Here is an 18,579-nt window from a genome sequence, read left to right as displayed (position 1 = left end):
ATTCCTAGTCTGGCAGGTGCTTTGTGTGCATGGGTTTGGGGCAGGTAGCAGGAAATGAGGCTAGAAAAATACATGGGGGTGTAGTTCAGGGGTAGAACATTTGCCTATCATGCATGAGGCCCTGGGTTCCACCCCTAGCACTGCCAAGAAGAAAAATAAGCAAATAAATGGGGGTAGATATCACAAAAAAATCCTAAAGGCCAGGCTGGGAATATGAACATCATTTTTGGTGATACAAAGAATGAAATGTTTTAGAGCACAGAAGTAGTAGGATCAGAACTGTCCTTTAGAGAAATTAACCTGGCAGCATTAGATAGATGGAAGGGAAGAAACCTGCAGGGAAACCAGGCTTCCATGGAGGGCACAGGATGACCTGGGTTGTGCAGTGGCCAAGGAAGCTTAGAGGGGTAGAATTTTGTAGGAGAGGCTATGGAAATAGGAACTGGTAGTGCTGGGGTGTTGGAGCCAAAGAAGGGGACGGAGTGCAGGGTTTGGGTTTGGGAGGCATCATTAGCATAAGAAGAGCTGGGGCTGGGGTGGGTGGAAGCAGTGGAGGGAATGTGACCCTGAGTCCTCATATGGGTGAGGTCCCAGGGGATAGCTGGAAAGACTGGTTGGGAGGTCCAGGAAGACATCAGAGTTAGAGATCTTGATTTGAGAAATGTTGGGACAGAGATGAGAGTTAAAACTAAAGACACGGATGCAAGCACCATGAGGGTATGAAGAGAACAAGAAAAAAAAATGGGCCAAAGATTTGAACCCTGGTACGAATGCCAAGAGAACATGGTAGGAGAGCAGCCAAGAAACAGATGATCTGCAGAGGGCATCACCAAGGTTCCAAGAGGGTTACATGCTGCAAAAAAAATCAAGGAAGTTCAGGACTGGGAAGGACCAACAGCTTGGCTCATTGAAGAATAAGCCACAGAGACCCACCAAGTACAGACACTAGAAACCAGCTCTGTGCACAGTAGGTAAGGAAGAAGGGCTAGGGAAAGAGTAAAGACTGGAAGAGAGAGAGAGAAGGAGAATTCTTACTCATGTTTTGTTTTCTGCATTTTCAATTATCCATGGCCAATCAAGGTCTTGGAAATATTAGAGACAAAGTTTCAGGTATAAACAATTCAAAGTTTTAAATTGTGTACCATTTTTACGCGCTCTCCCCCCCCCCCACACACACAAACTCACACGCCATCCTGCTTCATCTCACATGGGACAGGAGTTATCCTTTGTTCTAGTGTATCCATGCTCTATAAGCTACCCGCCTGTTAGTCACTTAGGAGCCATTTTGGTTATCAGATTGACTGAGTCGAGTACAATGAAATATCTTGAGAGGGAGGGGAGGGGCTGACCACATTCTCATAACTTTAATTACGGTATATTTTAATAATTTTAAAATTATGAGTTATGATTATCAATCTCTTACTGTGGCTAATTTATAATTTAAACTTTGTCACAGATACGCATCTACAGGAAAAAACATAATATGTAAAGTGTGGAATGGATTTGGAATTGGGGATTTGGAATATATTCCTTGCAGGTGAAGAGAGGCTGACTTCTATATTTGCTGTGTGGTATGATTTGGATATTGCTTGTTCCCCCAAAAGTTTGTGTTTTGAAGGCTTGGTCCCCAGAGTGACACTATTGGGAAGTAGTAACATTTCTAAGAGATGGGGCCTAATGCTAGTCTCCAAGAGTGAGTCCCACAGGGAGTGAATTGTTCCAAAAACCTGACGTTGACCCTTGAATTTCTCTACTTCACACCTCCCCATGAGATCATCTCTTCCTTCCCCCCACGTGCTCCTACACTGTGATTCACCATGAGGTCCTCACCAGAGGAGAACTGATGCCAGCACCATGCCCTGGAACCTTCAGAAGCTAAAAAAAGCTTCTTTTCTTTACAAAGTTAACCTGCCTCTGGTAATTTGTTGTAGTAATGAAAAGCTGACCAGTATATAGTGGTTGATGAATGTGGTTGTTTTAATTTTGTCTGGGAAAATGTGAGTATGTTATAAACCCAGGTAGGAAGAGCAACCAAGATACAATAAGAGAGGGGTCTGGAAGGGAGCAGGGAAGGGATGAGGTCAAGAACATCAGAGGTGAAAAGAAGTGGGCATTTCTTCCTTTGAAATGAGAGAGAAACAGGCTTGGATCAAGCTAGGAAATACATACATACATACATACATACATATACACACACATATTCCTAAATATATAAGAATATCCATATATATATAAATATACATATACTGTGATATATATCACATTAATTTCAGCACAAAGGATATGTATATATATCTCCCTTGTGCTGAAATTAATGTGATTCAGTCAAGGCAATGGTGGTCTCTAAATCTGACTGAGTGTGAAATCAATTGGAAAAAGTTTTCAAAACTACATATTCCCAGGCCCAAACCCAGACACAGTGAATGAGCCTCTAGAGGCCCAAGAATCTGCATTTTAAACTCTCTTCCATGATTCGGATAGTTTAATCAGGTTTGAGGCCTCCTGAGTTATTACTTTTTGGATCGTGAATGTGAATTAGAATCATAGGGGCAGATGGTAATTTGATCAAATCTTTTTTTTTTTGACAGGGTCTCTGTGGGTTGCCCAGGCTGGATTCAAACTCCTGGGCTCAAGTGATCTCCCATTTCAGCCTCCAAAATTGCTGGGAGTACAGGTGTGCATTACCATGTCCAGTCTGTTTAATTCTGATTTATCAGTATTTTAAAAAGCTCCTGGGTACGCGTACCCATTGGTCCTGTTGTTCAAATCACCTGGCGATTTCCTCTGGACCTTTCTCCTATCAAAACGGCGCTTGTCTCTGTGCTGGCTGCCCCGTGGGCTGACCTGGTCCCCTGGGGCTCACCGGTGGGTTTCCCCAGGCAGCCCAGCTTTGGAGATGCCGTCTCTGGCTCTCTGGGAAGAGACTGATTGTGGAACTTCTGGAATTCTCTTTAAGGGCAAGCATGTAGCACACCATTATTCTTGATCTGAGCTAAACAGGCAAGGTGCCTTATCTAAAGCCACCGAGATGAAGAATAGAGAAAAAGACAGCAGAAAACAGAAGACAAAGCAATGTTGGTTCCTATTTCACGAATTGGAAAACACAAACAAAAACAAAACCACCAGGCAAATTTGTCATGCATACGTTTGCTCAGAAAACTCCTGCACCACCACTTTTTCTTTTTCTTTCTTTCCTTTTTTTTTTTTTAAGCAACAGCAATGACGCCAAACAATTGCAGAAATGCCAGGCTCCTACTCAGCTGTCCCCTTGTTAGGGAAGCTGTTCGAACAGCTGACGCTCTTTAAAAGCCTCTAAAAAATACTAACGTTTCCTTGGTCCAAAAAATGAAGATGTGATCCTATTCCTGTTCCAGCCACCCCAATTCTGTCCTGGGGCAGACTCTTTAGCTCAAGGCACAGACAGAACCTGACCCTTTTTATAGGACACTCACATTAACATACTCCTCAGACAGCAGGGGCTCAGGGGCCTGCTCCCCCAGGGTGCTGATCCTGCTCTTGAAATACCTACAGATGAAATCGTAAAGTGAAAACATTCTTACCCTGTCGAAGGCTTGATCCAGTCGTGGCTTAGCAAGTCAAAAATGAGTAACCTTGCTTGCAATAACATCCTAAAAATTCCAAAGGTGATTTTTCCCCATCCACAGTTAAAAAGCCATCTCCCACCGAAGAGTGTCACATCTGTGACGTGTCCAGGATGAAGGCAAGGAGGCTTCTTGCTTAGAGTAATTTGTCTGGTTGGAGATTAAAGAAAAAAAAAAAAAAAACCAGGCTTGAAGCTAAGATGTCAGTTAATATTTTTAAACTTGTGGAAAGGAGAAAAAAAAAAAAGCCATCTTCTTGCTTCAAGGCTGAACTGGGTGATTTTGAAACAGGGATAAAATTCTTCTCCATATCAGGTATCTGATATCTTTTTTTTTTTTTTTTTTTTTTTAATTTCAGCATAGGACAAACAAAAGTTTATCCACCAAGTTTCAAAGGCGTCTTGGTAACAAACTGAAGTTAGGTGGCTTTCTTTGCTATCCAATTACCAAAACATCTCACTGAAAAAAGAAAAAAAGTCTTTCTTGCCATTAATAAACAGTCATGGTATTCCAAAGAAGTTCCAAAGCTAAGAATCTTCACATTCCAAATCTTTCCATTCCTGGATGAGCTGGGGTGTTCAGATGCGAACGGGACGTCCTCCTTTTTCTTTTTTGGGCCAATATTCAGGCTAAAAGAGTCTGTGAAATAGACATTTCCCTCCTATGACCTCAGTTTTAGGATTTCTTTCTTGCAAATTGAGTTATTTGACTTGGCCGCTGGCCAGAATCCATTCCTACTTCTTTCTCCTCCTGTTCCTTTCTCTCCTCTCCCTTTCCTTCCCTCCCTTCTCTGCCTGCCTTCTGTTCTGTTCTTGGTGAACACTCCGAAGTCCACTTGGACCCACGGTCTTCATGGTGTACAGTCAGGTTATTAGAATTAGTGAATGAAAATAACAGGAAGCCCATACAAAGCTGACTTTCAGGTAAACAGCAAATAATTTTTTTAGTCGAAGTATGTCCAAAATATTGCAGAGGACACACTCACACTAAAAAAAAGTTATTCCCTGTTTATGCGAAATTTGAAGTGAACTGGGCGTCTTATGTTTTATCTGGCAACCCTGGTTTGGAGGATGAAGAGAAGGAATTAAATAAACAACAAAGGCATCCATTTACAACTGCTGGAAGAAGAGAAATTTCCATTCCCATCCTTCTGAATCTTTTCTGCTTCTCTCTACGGGGGACCCCTTTAAGAGCTTACTTATGACCCATCCAGCATCCTAAGCTTCCAGAACAGTCCACATCCTTGTGTTGAAGGAGTCCACCTAGGGTCTCAGGTCACATCAGCATCACCCCAGACCACAGCTTGCAAAATCTCTCCCCGGGCAACATGGGACCTTCCTGCAGAAACCAACCTTTGCGAGTACTTAAGTTGGGATTGGTTATTTTTCTTCAAAATTTGAACATAAAATTTAGTATTTTTAAAGAGACCTTTTGCTCTCTCTGTTCTCCCTCGGAGGCAATTTAGCACCGTTAGTGTTGGTGATTATTAGGAAACAAAATCCAACAGGATTCAAATGTACTTCAGAATGTAATAAAGTGATCTCTTCTTGGACATGTTCAAAGAGAAGATAAAAATACTGATATGCTTCACACATTTCAAGGGAAGATACAGATATTAATTATATCAATTACTACTTCAAGTGCGTTTCTCAACATCTATGTAAACCCTGAGGTGCCACATAATGTGGAAATACTGTTTTATTTATTTAGAGATACACTATTATTCAGTTTCTTGGAAATATTTTGAAATATAATAGACAAAAAAGAGGATCTATATACATGTGATTAAAAGCATGGGCCAAAAAGTCAAACTCGGATCAAATCCTAGCTCTGTCATAAACTAGCTGTGTGATCCTGGTCAAGTTTCTTAATCTCTCTTTGTATATATTTCTTTCTTACTTTTCTTTCTTTCTTTTTTTTAATGTGTGTGTGGTGCTGGGGATTGAACCCAGGGCCTTGTGCATGTGATTGTGGCAAGCACTCTATCAACTGAGCTATATCCCCAGATACCTCTCTGTGTATATATATATTTTTTTATCTGAAAATGAAGATAATTACTCCCAAGAACTGTAAAAATATGAGTAAAGTGCTCAGAATAGTGTACAAAACACAGTAAATGCCCAGTAAAATTTGGGAGTGAGGGTCACATGATGTAGCCCAAATAGTCAAGAAGAAAAATAAAATGCACATCAGAAAAGGTCTCAGTTTTTACAATGGGCTTGTGGGAGAAAAGATTTTTTCTGGTGGTCAAATGGATGATACATTAAAAAAATATTTTATGCATTTACTCATGTCCAAAAAATCTTCTCTTTGTTTTTAGAGCATACAACTTCTGGGGTTGTGTGAAATTAGCGTCATATTGTTCTAAGAAGTGAAACTATATGGTTAATAATTCTATCGAACTATTGGCTATTTTTCATGTTTCACTCTGCTTATTCACACATTGAAACTCCAAAAGCAATGAATAAATACGCTTTCTCTGACTCAAACATGAAACTCTTATGTTAAAATCTCAAATGAAATAGCTCCACGTTTCAGGATTTCCTGCTGTTCTAGTTGTTTTCTGTTACTATGATGAAATATATGAGGCTGGGTAACCTTATATAGAAGTTTATTTGGCTCAAAGTCCAGGAGGGAGGTTCAAGGGCATGGTGCCAGCATCAGCTCAGCTCTGGTGAAGATCTCAGGACAGTTAGTACAATGGCAGGAGCACACGGGAGTGAGAGATCATGTCACAAAACTGAACTCTACACAACGAGTGAAGGGTCAGGTTCAGGCTTTTATAAGGATTTGCTCTCTGGAGAACTAACTCTAGGAGAATACCATTTCCTCCAAATGACACGCCCCCAAGGACCTAAGGATCTCCCATTGGGCTCCACCTCTTAAAGGTCCCCTCAGCTCCCATATCCACCACTGGGGGCCAAACTCTCAACACATGAGCCTTGGGGGACAAACCACACATGACCCAAAGCCCCTGCCATCTCCCCATTCCAAACTTCTCTTGTTAATTGATTGTTAACATAGTTCAGCTGTGTGTAGTCTGAGGCAGTGTCAAGAAAGGGTACTGTCAAGTCAGGCTCTCTGTGGTAACGTCCTGGCTGGGCCATATACTACCTGTGTGTGTGAGCTCGGTCGGCCTCCGTTTCTTTATCTACCAAGTGGGAGACTCTAGTGTCCTCCAATCTCTTGAAATGCTCTGAAAATTCAGAGCTGACCATCTACAGGGTGGTCCTGTGTTTCTCGTCCTCGAGTCATTGTTATATCATTAGTCTATTGTCCAGGATTCTGTCCTACCTGTTCACAGGTGTTTGGTCCACCCATGGCATCCAGAGAGTAGCTAGTATTTTCTTTCCCGTTGATCATGATAGAGTAACACCTGTCCTGTTCTAACTAAGTGCCTGAAATTCCCCAGAATCCTCATTTTTAAAAGCAGGAATGGCCGATTGGACACGGAGAGGTGAGTGCGTGTGTGTGGAGGTGTGGTCCTCTGCCCTCATCCGGGCATTTTCCATCCCTCTGGATGCTTCAGTTGTTGAAGAAGCTGAAGAGCTGGTGGTGGACTTCTCTGTTGCAGGACCGTGGAGCCGGGGCTCATGGACCTTGCATGCCCTGGTAGATCTCGGGGACGTAGCTTACTAAACTGCTGACACTGAGGGTCCTGGGAGTCGAGCAGGTGGGCAGAGTCGGGAAGGCTGTCAGGTCACTCCTGCCGGCTATGTGCATTGTGGGATGGACTCCAGCCTCCAGCCCCGGCAAATGCCAAGACCCCGTCACTATGCAGAAGCAGCAGGAGCGAGAGTGCGTGGAAGGCGGTCCCCCTGCCCGCACAGGCTCTGTGGGATGCAGCTCTTGTTAATAGGGAGGGAGGCAGACACGGAGGGCTGTTAGGAAACTATCAGCCCTTTGTTCAAAAATGGGATTTCTTCCTTAAACCCTCTACCACTCCACGTGTCCTCTGGGGCACAGACCTCAGGCAGCGCCTCCAGGCAGCTCTGGAGCTGGGCAACCAGCCGGATTCGAGGCTCTGCCAAGTTTGAAACCTCCGTGAGCCAATTTACTCCTTTGAGATCCCATTTTTCTCTTCTGTAATACAATATGCAATAATGAAATAATATGCCTCACCAGTTTGGTGTCAGACTTAAGTAAAACAACGAGTCTCGCTGAGTGCCCGGTACAAATAGATATTGTGTCATGGGAATAGCCTTACGATACCAGGCTGCCTGAGAGGGGACCAGCATCAGAGGCACAGGGTGCAAAGAGAACCTATGAACTGGGGCACGGTGGGGGGATAAGTTTGCAAATAGACAAGCTCCACATTTTGGAGGCCTGTATCTTAATTAGAAGAGAAAGAAGAGATCTGGCTGATGATGTCTTTGCAAGAAGGTACACAAAATGCATAGCAAATGTCGTCTAACCATCCTTGCATTCTTCAGCAGCTGCTCATTTCTTCAGGCCAATACTTTTGGGTTGAATAAGTGCAATATTCTAAATGATGGAAGAGGCTTCAACCAAAGAGCAGAAAGAAGCTTTAGGAAAGATAATACTATAATCCAAGGAAGCAGAACCAGCCTGTAAATGTCAGGCTACATTTACTGATTACCCACTACAGTCACTAAATACGGTGATGGGAACCATGCTCTTCCTCGGCTTGAGTGACACCTCAGGAAAATGTTAGCAAAAGCCACAGTGAATACAGAGAAGCTAAGGTTTATGAGTTAATGTCTCTGCGGACTGAAAGAGTTCACTGCCAAGGGACTAGACTTCCTTCTGGAGATGGTGTCTACCTCAATCACAAATGTGACACTCAGCTACATATGTGGCCTCATTAGGGGTCACTGAAAAATTTCCTTATCCTAGGACACAGACCTCCAATCGCTAGCTACTTCTTGAGCCTGTGAATGGGCTCTCAAATTTTTTGAGTGGTCAGTTAGTGCCTTCCTAGGTGTGCTAACAAGTTCCTGGGTTCTGCAAGAGGAGCACCCCAGGGAGTTGTGCAGTGGGGCCAGAGGGAGGCCCTGAGTGGGGACCGACACCGTGACTTCTAATCTTTGGAGAAACTCTTTCAGTCTTGGTTCCTCATCTGTATGTGAGGTGAGAGAAACTCTGCTTTCAACGGTACTGGGAGGACTTAGAAGTCATTGACAAATAGGGCCGGAAACATGGCAGGGTCCAATACATGGCTTCCTCCTCCTTCTGCTCAGAGCATCTCGGTAGTAAAATCTGCGGTGCTTTGCATGGTGGCTGACCAAAGTGTGGTTCACAGAGGTGAACGGTGGGGGGCGTGGGTGGCGCTAGTTTCGGCACAGGCACTCTCCTGGGGCATAACGCAGAATGCACCTGTGACTCTAGGTCGTATTAAAAATGCTTAAGACAGGTTCACACCCAGCAGAATCAAAAGCAGGGATGCAGAGATATTTGCACACCCGTGTTCACAGCAGCATCATTCACAGCAGGCATGAGGTGGGAGGGGGAGTATATGAACCCGATGTGGTGTGTGCAAAGCTTCCTGACTTACCAAGAGGTTAAAGCCCGGTCAACTCATCCTCAGTTGGAGGAGTTGAAAATCCACTCATCCCCCTAAGCTATCATCCCACACGCAGTAGAGCATTGCTTGTCCCCCTTGTGACCATGCTCCCTGGGGCTGCCCAGCATCAGGAGAGGAACAGACTGCATGCTGTCAGCCAGGGGATAGATCCACATTCAAAATTCCAAGTATGGTCTCAACTGAATACCTTCGCAAAGTCCAAAAAAAAAAAAAAAAAATCACTAGCTGAACCAGAATAAGTCAGGGTCTGTCTGATATCTGTACAAAAAAGGGAGGAAATTCTTACCCAGGGTGCAACATGAACAACCTTGATATTGGGCTAAGTGAAATAAGTCAGAGAAAAAGGAGAAACACTTTAAAAGTCTACTGGCACGAAATGCCTAGTGTGGTCAAACAGATTCGATTTAGGAAAGATAACACTATACTGCAAAAAGTGGAACCAGTCTGTAAATGTCAGTCAACTGATTGCCCACGGCAGTTAGTAAATACGGTAATACGAACCATGATTCTGTACAGGGTAACTCAACCCTGTCGCCAAGGGCAGGGCGAAGTGAGTTAATTTTTTTTTTTGGTACCGGGGATTGAACTTAGGGGCACTCCACTCCTAAGCCACATCCTCAGCCCTATTTTTGTATTGTATTTAGTGACAGGGTCTCACTCAGTTGCTTAGAACCTTGCTTTTGCTGAGGCTGGCTTTGACCTCTCCATCCTCCTGCCTCAGCCTCCTGAGCCGCTGGGATTACAGGTGTGTGCCACGGCGCCTAGTGGAGAGCTTCAGTTTGGAAAGACGAAAAAGAGTTCTGGAGAAAGACTGTGTGGATGGCAGCCCAAACACACGAATGTACTTAATGTCACCGAAAAATGGTTAGAAGGATGCCTCTTACATGCATTTTTCCACAATTAAAATCAAAAAATTAAATTACCCCCCAATAGTCTGAGGAACCCTGAGCTAGATGACATCCGGAAGGGAGGCTCATTTGATTGGGTCCCCAGAGAAGAAGAAAGAGGGAAACTCTGGGGAACCCCACAAGGGACAGCGGGACGGACTCCCTAATTTTGCTGGAGATTCCTTTATGACCCTGGGGCCACAGGCATGCTGGCTGGTGCAGGAGCACAGGCCGACAGGCTTGTTCTGGGATGGCATAATCTTCTTGTGTTTAAATCTCAGGGCGCTACCCATGCGACAGTGACGCCTAACCCCTCTCCGCTGTGGCTTCTCCCTCAGCAGTGTGCTGGGCCCAAAGCCGCCCCTGGCTTTGTGCATGGTGGCCCTTCTTGTCCCCTGGGTGAGCCGTGCCCCATGGCAGGCTGCGTCCCATCCGTGCCTCGGCGTGATGAGTGACCTCACGAGCCCGGGGGACCTTTCCTATTTCATTTTTCATGCTCGATGTCTACGAGCAGAGAAACAGGATCTGGCTGCCTTTCCCAGGGCAGAGGCGGTGGGCTGGGTTTCTCATTTTCTTAGCCAACAGGGTCCTGGCAAATCACTTAACGGACACAGAAAGAGGCCTCTGAGGACGGACACCTCATACACTAAAAGATCCGCCACAATTCATCATCTTAGACCCAGATCTCCATCGCCAAAATAAACATCAAGAAGGTTTCATGTTTCTCAGGAAAAAGAAAAAAAAAGATCTTTGGGTAACCATTTCCCAATAGACTTTGATCTCTCAGCTTCTAGGCCCTATTATCTGATCAGTTTGTAGAACCTTATTTAAATGCACATGCATGGATGAGACATTTTTTTATATGTTGAGCGCACAACCGTTTCTCTGGATTTTTTTTCCTTCCATATTTAACATGGTCTAAGAGAGTGTTTCAACGAGTGCAGAAATTTCAAGTGGGCATTTTTCCTTGATATGAATGCGTTGACCATATCCTCTTTATACCGGACTCAGAGAGTCCCAGGTCACCTACAAGGTCTGAATTCTTGGGCATGGTCCAGTCCCACTGTGCTTCCCCTATCAGTGACTTCATGTCTGCCACACATTATTCTCTCTGGGGAGAGGTCAGGTGCGCTCTTCTTGTCACGGCTCCGTCCTCTGACACCCTGGAAGACAGCTAGTTCTGCCTGACATCTTTGGAGAGTAGACTCAACTCAACCCTTTTTCTCCGCAGCCCCAGCTTCACGAGAAGACCTTTAAAAATGTTCTCATCATTTCTGTTTTTACCACCTTTAACTCATTCTAAAAACTCATCCCCCTCCTTTTTTTTTAAAAAAAAGAACAGATTAAAATTCTGATTTTCCAGTTTTCATAAGTCATAAATACTATTATAATAGCAGTAACAATAACTTATGGAGAGCGTACTTGGTAATGGGCACTTTCCATATATTAACTTTTGAAGAAGGACCATTTCATGGGTCACTGTAATTCAGTCTGAGCTGATAATAATTCCCAATTCTTTTACTGCACAAGGTCCACACCTGGATGGGCCATTTTCCTTCTGCCTCATATGTATTATTTTTTCCCTGAGTAGTTATTTTTTTTAATATTTATTTTTTAGGTGTAGATGGTGATGAGGATTGAACCCGGGTCCCCCCCATGCTAGGCGAGTGCTCTACCGCTGAGCCACAATCCCAGCACCCCCCCTGAGTAGTTTAAGGCTTTGTGTTTAATCCAATTTCTCTAATTTACGAAGGTCATTTTAAATCTTTGTGTATTTTTTCAGGCTACAGTTAACTTTATTGGTTGAGGGCCATCTACTGCATAAAGAAGGACACTTACTCTTGGGATTTGTCCACAAGCCTGTACTTTTGGCCTTTGACTTGACAGAAGATCCTTCAGTGGTGGGCAAATCGGGATGAAGCAGACACAGCGATCCTGCCAAACTGTGGTCTTCCCAGAACGTTGGAAATCTCCATTTGGTCATTATTTTTAGGATTTTTCTATAACAGTGACAATCTAGTAGGCTATGGGCCTATGGCAATGACTTGCTCTTCCTGGGATGGCTACTGTCTCCAGAGACAATAGGGTTTGCAGAATCAGCCTCATGGAGCCATGGTGAAGAGCTCAGCTTCCAGGGTCTGGATCTTGGGTTCAAATCCTGCTTTGGCACTTGAAGCCGCACAAACGCAGGGATATGAGCTGGCCTTTCATTTCTATGAGCAGATGCTTTTTTGTTTTGATGAGATCCAATTAAGATCTTCTTGTATACATGTTTGTGACCCCCCGTAAGAGATTTTTGTCCCATCCAGGCTGCGAAGAGACCATCCTGTGTTTTTGGCAGGTGCTTCATGGCTGTACCTTCTATACTGAGGTCTCTCATCCTTCTCAGCTGTGGGCACATGAAATTCCCTTTCCCGCCAGTAGCTGTTCCTGCAACTTTGGTTGAAAGACTTGGCTTTCCGCATTCAACTGCTTCTGTGTCTTGTGGAAAAATCAATTGACCACATGTGTGTGGTCTGTTCCTAGATTGTTTCATTCCATTGATTTGTCTGCCCTTATATCTTAAATTACTTTAGTTTTATAATAAATCTTAAAATCAGGGACTGGAAGGTTGCCATCTTGTTCTTCTTTCCAGATTGTTTGGCTACCTAAGTCCTTTGCTTTTCTATAAAAATTTTAGAATCAACCTGTAAAACTATTTTCTACAAAAATGTCCTATTGGCCTTTTGATGGAGATTGTGCTGAATCCACAGATCAGTAAAAGAGCAACTGAGATACCAATATTGTCAAGTTTTCCAGTTCCTGAACTTCTCTCCATCTGGTTAGGTCTTAAATTGCTCTCGTCAATGTGTTGTAGTTTCTATAGTTTCTAAGTCTTGTATGTCTTTTGCTAAATTTATTAAGCATTTTATATTTTTATGTCATGGTAAATGGAGTTACTTTTTAAATTTCATTTTCCAATTGCTTATTCCTAATAAATTGGCACGCAATAGATTTCTGGATATTCACCTTGATAAATTATTGATTCAAACAGCTCTTTATTAGAGCCTTAGGACTTTCTCTAGCAATCAACTCTCTCAATCTTTGTGTATGATTATTTCCTTTTCTTGTCTTATGGCACTGACTATGATCTCAAGTAAAATGTTGAATAGAGATAGCAAGAGGAGTCAATACCAATAAATTCTTGACCTTAAAACTCCAAGTTTTACCTCTGACTATGATAAAAGCAATAGGTTTTTCTTTTCTTCTTTAATAGATATCCATCCCTTCTAGTCTTAATTTGCTGAAAGTTTAAAAATTTTTCTTTTACATTCATTTGTGGGTGCTACGTTTTGTCAAATGATTTTTTTTTTGGTATCTATTTAGATTTCTTCTCCTTTATTCTATTAGTACAGCACATTACACTGATTGACTTTCTAATAATAAACCAACCATGCACTCTAGTAATAAAGCCTACTTAGTCATCATGAATCATATCCTTTTTGTAAATTGTGGGGATAGATGTGCTATGAATTTCTGCTACCATGTCTATGAGGGGTCCTGGAGTATAATTTGCCCACACAGTTTGAGTCAGGTGCCTATCCTAGTGCCTGTGTTTGTTATGTCCAATTTCCTTTGCTCTGTTTCTCCCTTTCGGCCCCCTTAATTGATGCTCTGTGGCTCAGGCTCTCTTTCCCTGATCCATCTTCTGAGATCTACACACTCCTTGTTCTGTTTACCTGGCTGCAGCCTCGATTGCTCTGACCTTTAAGGATATGGGAAGAGTCATCCCCACTCCCTGTCATCCCTCCCCCATTCGTATATTTGAAGTCCTAACCTCTAGGACCTTAAAGTGTGATCTTATTTGGGATGAGGGCCTCATAGAGGTAGTTAGGTTAAAATGAGATCATTAGGATGGGGTCTGATCCCATATGACTGTGTTCTCATGAAGAGGGACACAGAGACAGACATGCCCAGAGAGAAGAGGATGTGTTTAAGCCAAGGACCAAGGGCAGAAGCACATTCTTCCTTTACAGCTCTCTGAAGGAACCAACACCAGAACCATGACAAAATAAACTGTCACGTAGCCACCTGGATGGGTGTGTTTTGTTATGGTAGCCCTAGCAAAGGAGTTCACTTATATTTACTACCTAACACATGATCTCATCTCAGTATTTGTTCTTTTTTTGGCGGGGGAGGAGGGGTGGGTACTGGGGATTGAACTCAGGGGCACTCACCACTGAGCCGAATCCCCAGTCCTATTTTGTTATTTTTTTTTAGAGACAGGGTCTCTTGGGCTGGGGCTATAGCTCAGTGGCAGAGTGCTTGCCTCGTATGTGTGAGGCACTGGGTTCAATCCTCAGCACCACATAAAAGTAAAATAAAAAATAGAGACAGGGTCTCACTGAGCTGCTTCGTGCCTCTTTTTTTCTTTTCTTTTCTTTTTTTTTGCTGAGGCAGGCTTTAACTCAAGATCCTCCTGCCTCAGCTTCCTGAGCCACTGGGATGACAGGTGCACGCCACTGCGACTGACTCAGTAATTGTTCTTGATTCTGATTCTTGGCTTAGTTTTGTCTCTTAAGACCCCTGTCTCCCTCAGGATGGTAAATGGGTAAAAATCAGAAGGTGTATGTCCTAATTTATCCTTGAAGTTGAACAACTCTTCCGATCCTCAAAAGCTCAGGTGGGGTGCAGTGTGTGAGAACATCCCCGTCACGTGCAAGTCAGGCATCCTGAGTCCTACACATTCAGAACAGCTGCTCTTCCTGCCCAAGAACAGAACCCCCGTGAGAGGGTTCTGACAGATCCCAAGTTCAGAATTCCCCACTTCTAAGAGATATCCCTGCCACCCCAGACTTCATTTCTGTCATTTCTTGTTCAGGAGGAAAGGCTGGTGACCAAGGAGCCACTTGGCTCAGAGGGGGGGCACGTGAGGTGTTGTTCCAGGCTTCCACCATCTTTACATCTCCAGAAAATTTAACAGTGATTCCTCGGACAACTTACTTACTTTTACACATGTTAGAAGAAATAAAGTTTGGAGCAATGGAAAGAAATTCTTTTAGGGAATGAACACTTCAGAAACACACAAGGGAAGGAGAACTTTAACGACCCACCAAACTACATTAACAAAATTGGTGTCCACCGAAGGTGGCTTTAAACCACGTAAAATGAAATGTAGTTCTCTAGCAGCTTTCCAACATATTTTTTCTGTTCCTTTGTCTGTAAGATAATTTTGTTGCTGAGAATTAGGAAAATTGCTGTTTCTGTAATAACTAATGCTCTTATTAAACAATTTATAAAAATGTAACTCACTCCCAAATAGCTCACATTCTAATTGTATATTCGTATCCTGTCTAAACGTTACTCAAAAAACTAAGTTTTTCAGTAATTCCTCTCTTTCCAGTTCTCTAGAATGCCTCCAGATGGCATTAAAACCCTTTCCCCCATTCCCCACCCCCTCTTTTTTGGCGGCAGCAGAAAAAAAATTAAAAATTAGCATTATTTTAACCATTTAAGGCCAGTTACATTCATGAGCGCATCAGAAACCACAACAATGGATTGGTTTGTAAATTTTAGGAAAATAACAAACATGAAATTGTATCCATTATGAAATATATAGCCACCCTGTGCAAAGCAAAGAAACAGGTATTGGTCAAGGCAAGACACTCCATGAGATACCACCAACTGTGACTGCTAATGAATAGCACTTTAAAAGCTTAGCCACAAGAGCCCCGCTCCACAGATTTCATTCACAAAGCCTGCCTTATAATAACAAGACGCACTTCATTCCTCAAAAGTGATAAAAATGAAGACTCATTAGAAGCAAACCTGTTGCCAATTCCTGCGGAGCTAGAACAAACTCATTTGTTAGCTTGTGAGTTATTTTATTTAAGTGTTGGTGTATCAACTTGGCATCCAATGAATCATCAAAAACATATTTGGGTTCCATGAATACTGATAGTAAAAAGATAAAATAGAGGAACACATGTTTTAGAAGTGCCCTTTCTTATATTTTAAAAACTGCTCTGTTAACTTAAGAACATAACAAACTTTTGCAATTCCAGAGAGAACTATAATTGTAATCCTCCCCACTCCTCATGATCCAGAGGTGAGATTGCAGATGGCAGGCTTTTAAAATGACATGAAATCTTCACGGGTGTGTGGGGCAGAAAGTCCCCCAGTATTTGTGAGAGCTTCTTCAAGTCTTCTCACCAAATTCTAAAGGGCTCACCTCCCTTCTCCCTGTGCACAGCCTCGATCTCATTCGATTTCTGCTTCATAAAGAGGAGCATTTGCGTTTTCAAGTTTCCTCTTATGATGCTAAAGTATTAAGACCTCAAAATGCATCTGTACCCAAAAGCATTTAAAGAGACATTATCATGAGAAAAGAGAACCATCCCTGCGTCCTGGTCACCACTATTACAAGGTACAAGCACTGTTCCATTTATAAGGCAAATTAAAGGACAGTTATCTAGGACAGAAACAAAAAAAGAGACTTACGATGTATTCGAAGTGCCATTGTCTGGACTCTCTGGCTCAGCATCACCTTTCTCTTAAAAAGGAAGTAGGGGAAAAAAAAAAACCGACATGTGAGTCGTGCAGTCTTAAGATTTAAGAGAGACTAAATATTTCTATGGTCCTATTAACAATCTTTCAAAATGTGCAGCAGGAGGCCTTTAAAACATTTTTTATTGTCTGAGAGCTGGATCCGCAAAATAATTTCGTCTTTGCAATGCAATTGCCCAGGCACCAATCTGTGGGTAGGTACTAAGGAGCTATTTGCAAACAACCAGAGGCGCAGGCTGGAGACCTTGCCAAGAGATGAATATCTTACAGATGGAATCGGTTTCTTTCCACTTCATTTTACAGAAAATTTAAAGAAAATAAACCCATTAGCATTCAACATCCAAGGCACTTTGAACTTTGATCCCTCCTGCTAACATAAGCCAAATGGGGTCTGGCTGAAACAGAACCTGGATGAGAGAACTTCACAGAACACTGAGGTTGCAGTCACGAGACCCCCGAGAATTATACCCCACGGAGGATTACACTCCTGGCAGCAGGTTGTAGGGCTCACAAGTTAGAGCCAGATAAGATGTAAACCAGAAATCCTTCCTGCCCATCTGAGAGGATGGAGAAAGAAAGGTTTCTGAGGGACGTGGCCTTCGGGGACTTGACGGATTTTAGTTAGGGGAGCCTGGGACTAGTTCACTCTTGGTAGTTTTAAAGTCAGATGCAACAGGACTAATGTAATTCCCCATCCTGGCCCCATGGGGGGTTTGAAATATGCATCTTCACATTGTAAAGAGCCTCTATGGGTGTCCTTGAGGTTGGGGTGGGAAGAAGGGTCCTTTGTGCCTAAGAGTAACTTGCCTGTGGCTGCTGATGGCTCTGCAGTGCCCGTGGCTGAATGAACCCAGAGACTTGCGAGCTGCAGAAGGGGCCTGTGGGTGGCCACTTGGCCTTGCTGTGCTCTCTCAGGTCAGCCTGGACACCTCTAGGATCCCCCATTCTACCATGCAGGCCCTCAGACCTCTGCAGGTACCAAGCTCCATGTGCCACCTATTGACCTTAGCAGGTGGTCACCTCCTCTTAGGAATGACCCCTCATGGAGCCCGGGGAGGTTGCCCAAATGGCTCTGAATCAATCGTCACATTTTCTTCTCTTTTTCTTACAGGACAGCAAGCCGTTGGGAGGAAAGGAAGACGCATTCCATAGAGCTCATACATCTGTCTCTGATTTGATTTTCACTGTGTCTCTCTAGATGGTGCAGGGCACCCACCAGGGACAGTCACTAGGTCCAAATCCAGTCGTCCAGGGGAAAAAAAAACAAATAAATCTACCAAATCTGTGATGATAATAAACATGGAGTAGTCAGGGCCTTAATCCATGTAATACCCGGTTAGACTAGCCAGGACCCTAATCCATATGAAACCACATGAATACTTATGTATTTCACCTTGACATAAAGCAAAGGCAACACATTAATAAGCTTGCTTGAACACTCCTACTTTGATACTGTCTTTGGCCTTTCAAGCAGAGCTGTGATGTGCTCCTGTAGGGGACATGTAAGGCCCGGTCAACTGGCTTCTGTGCTGGAAAATATCCTAGTCTGGTACTTTCCAGAATAACTTTTCCCCTAAGCAACCATTGTTCCTGCCATAACCCCAAAATAGAGAGTCAGAAACATCTACATTAGGTAGGAAAAATCTAAATGAAGGTGATATTTTCCCTCAAAAACATAGATTCATCCTTCTTCCTTCCCCTTTAATCTGGAGAAACTGGTTCTGTTCCCCAGGGCCTGGCTGCCTGCGGTCCTATCTTGCACCATTATAATAAAGAATGTAAAGCAGCAGGCGAGAGTAAACATTTCCAAACGATTTATGTCAGAAAACAGGGAAACAATAATACCCACGCAGGCCTTGCTTGGATGTTTGAAGACACACGTTTTACCTTGACCCATACTGCTGCCACAGAACCCCACAGGTGGAGGGGCCGCAGGCTGTACTGCTCATTGGATCTGGGGGCTGCAGGAGTCACGGGCTGGTCTCAGCACAGGGACAAA

General features: G+C 43.3%; 1 protein-coding gene across 1 annotated transcript in view; it reads right to left on the bottom strand.

Moving 5' to 3' along the window:
• Aff3 (ALF transcription elongation factor 3) overlaps nucleotides 1-18,579 on the bottom strand; it is a 407,982-nt gene that overhangs the window by 139,363 nt on the left and 250,040 nt on the right. The window contains exon 9 of the mRNA XM_077792041.1: nucleotides 16,515-16,566. Coding sequence (XP_077648167.1) covers nucleotides 16,515-16,566 — 52 coding nt within the window. The remainder of the gene's footprint in view (nucleotides 1-16,514; nucleotides 16,567-18,579) is intronic.

Source organism: Urocitellus parryii, chromosome 12, assembly GCF_045843805.1.
Source record: "Urocitellus parryii isolate mUroPar1 chromosome 12, mUroPar1.hap1, whole genome shotgun sequence".
NCBI classification, from domain to species: domain Eukaryota; kingdom Metazoa; phylum Chordata; class Mammalia; order Rodentia; family Sciuridae; genus Urocitellus; species Urocitellus parryii.
Note: the sequence above shows the minus strand (reverse complement) of the source record. Positions and strands in the feature narration are given on the sequence as shown.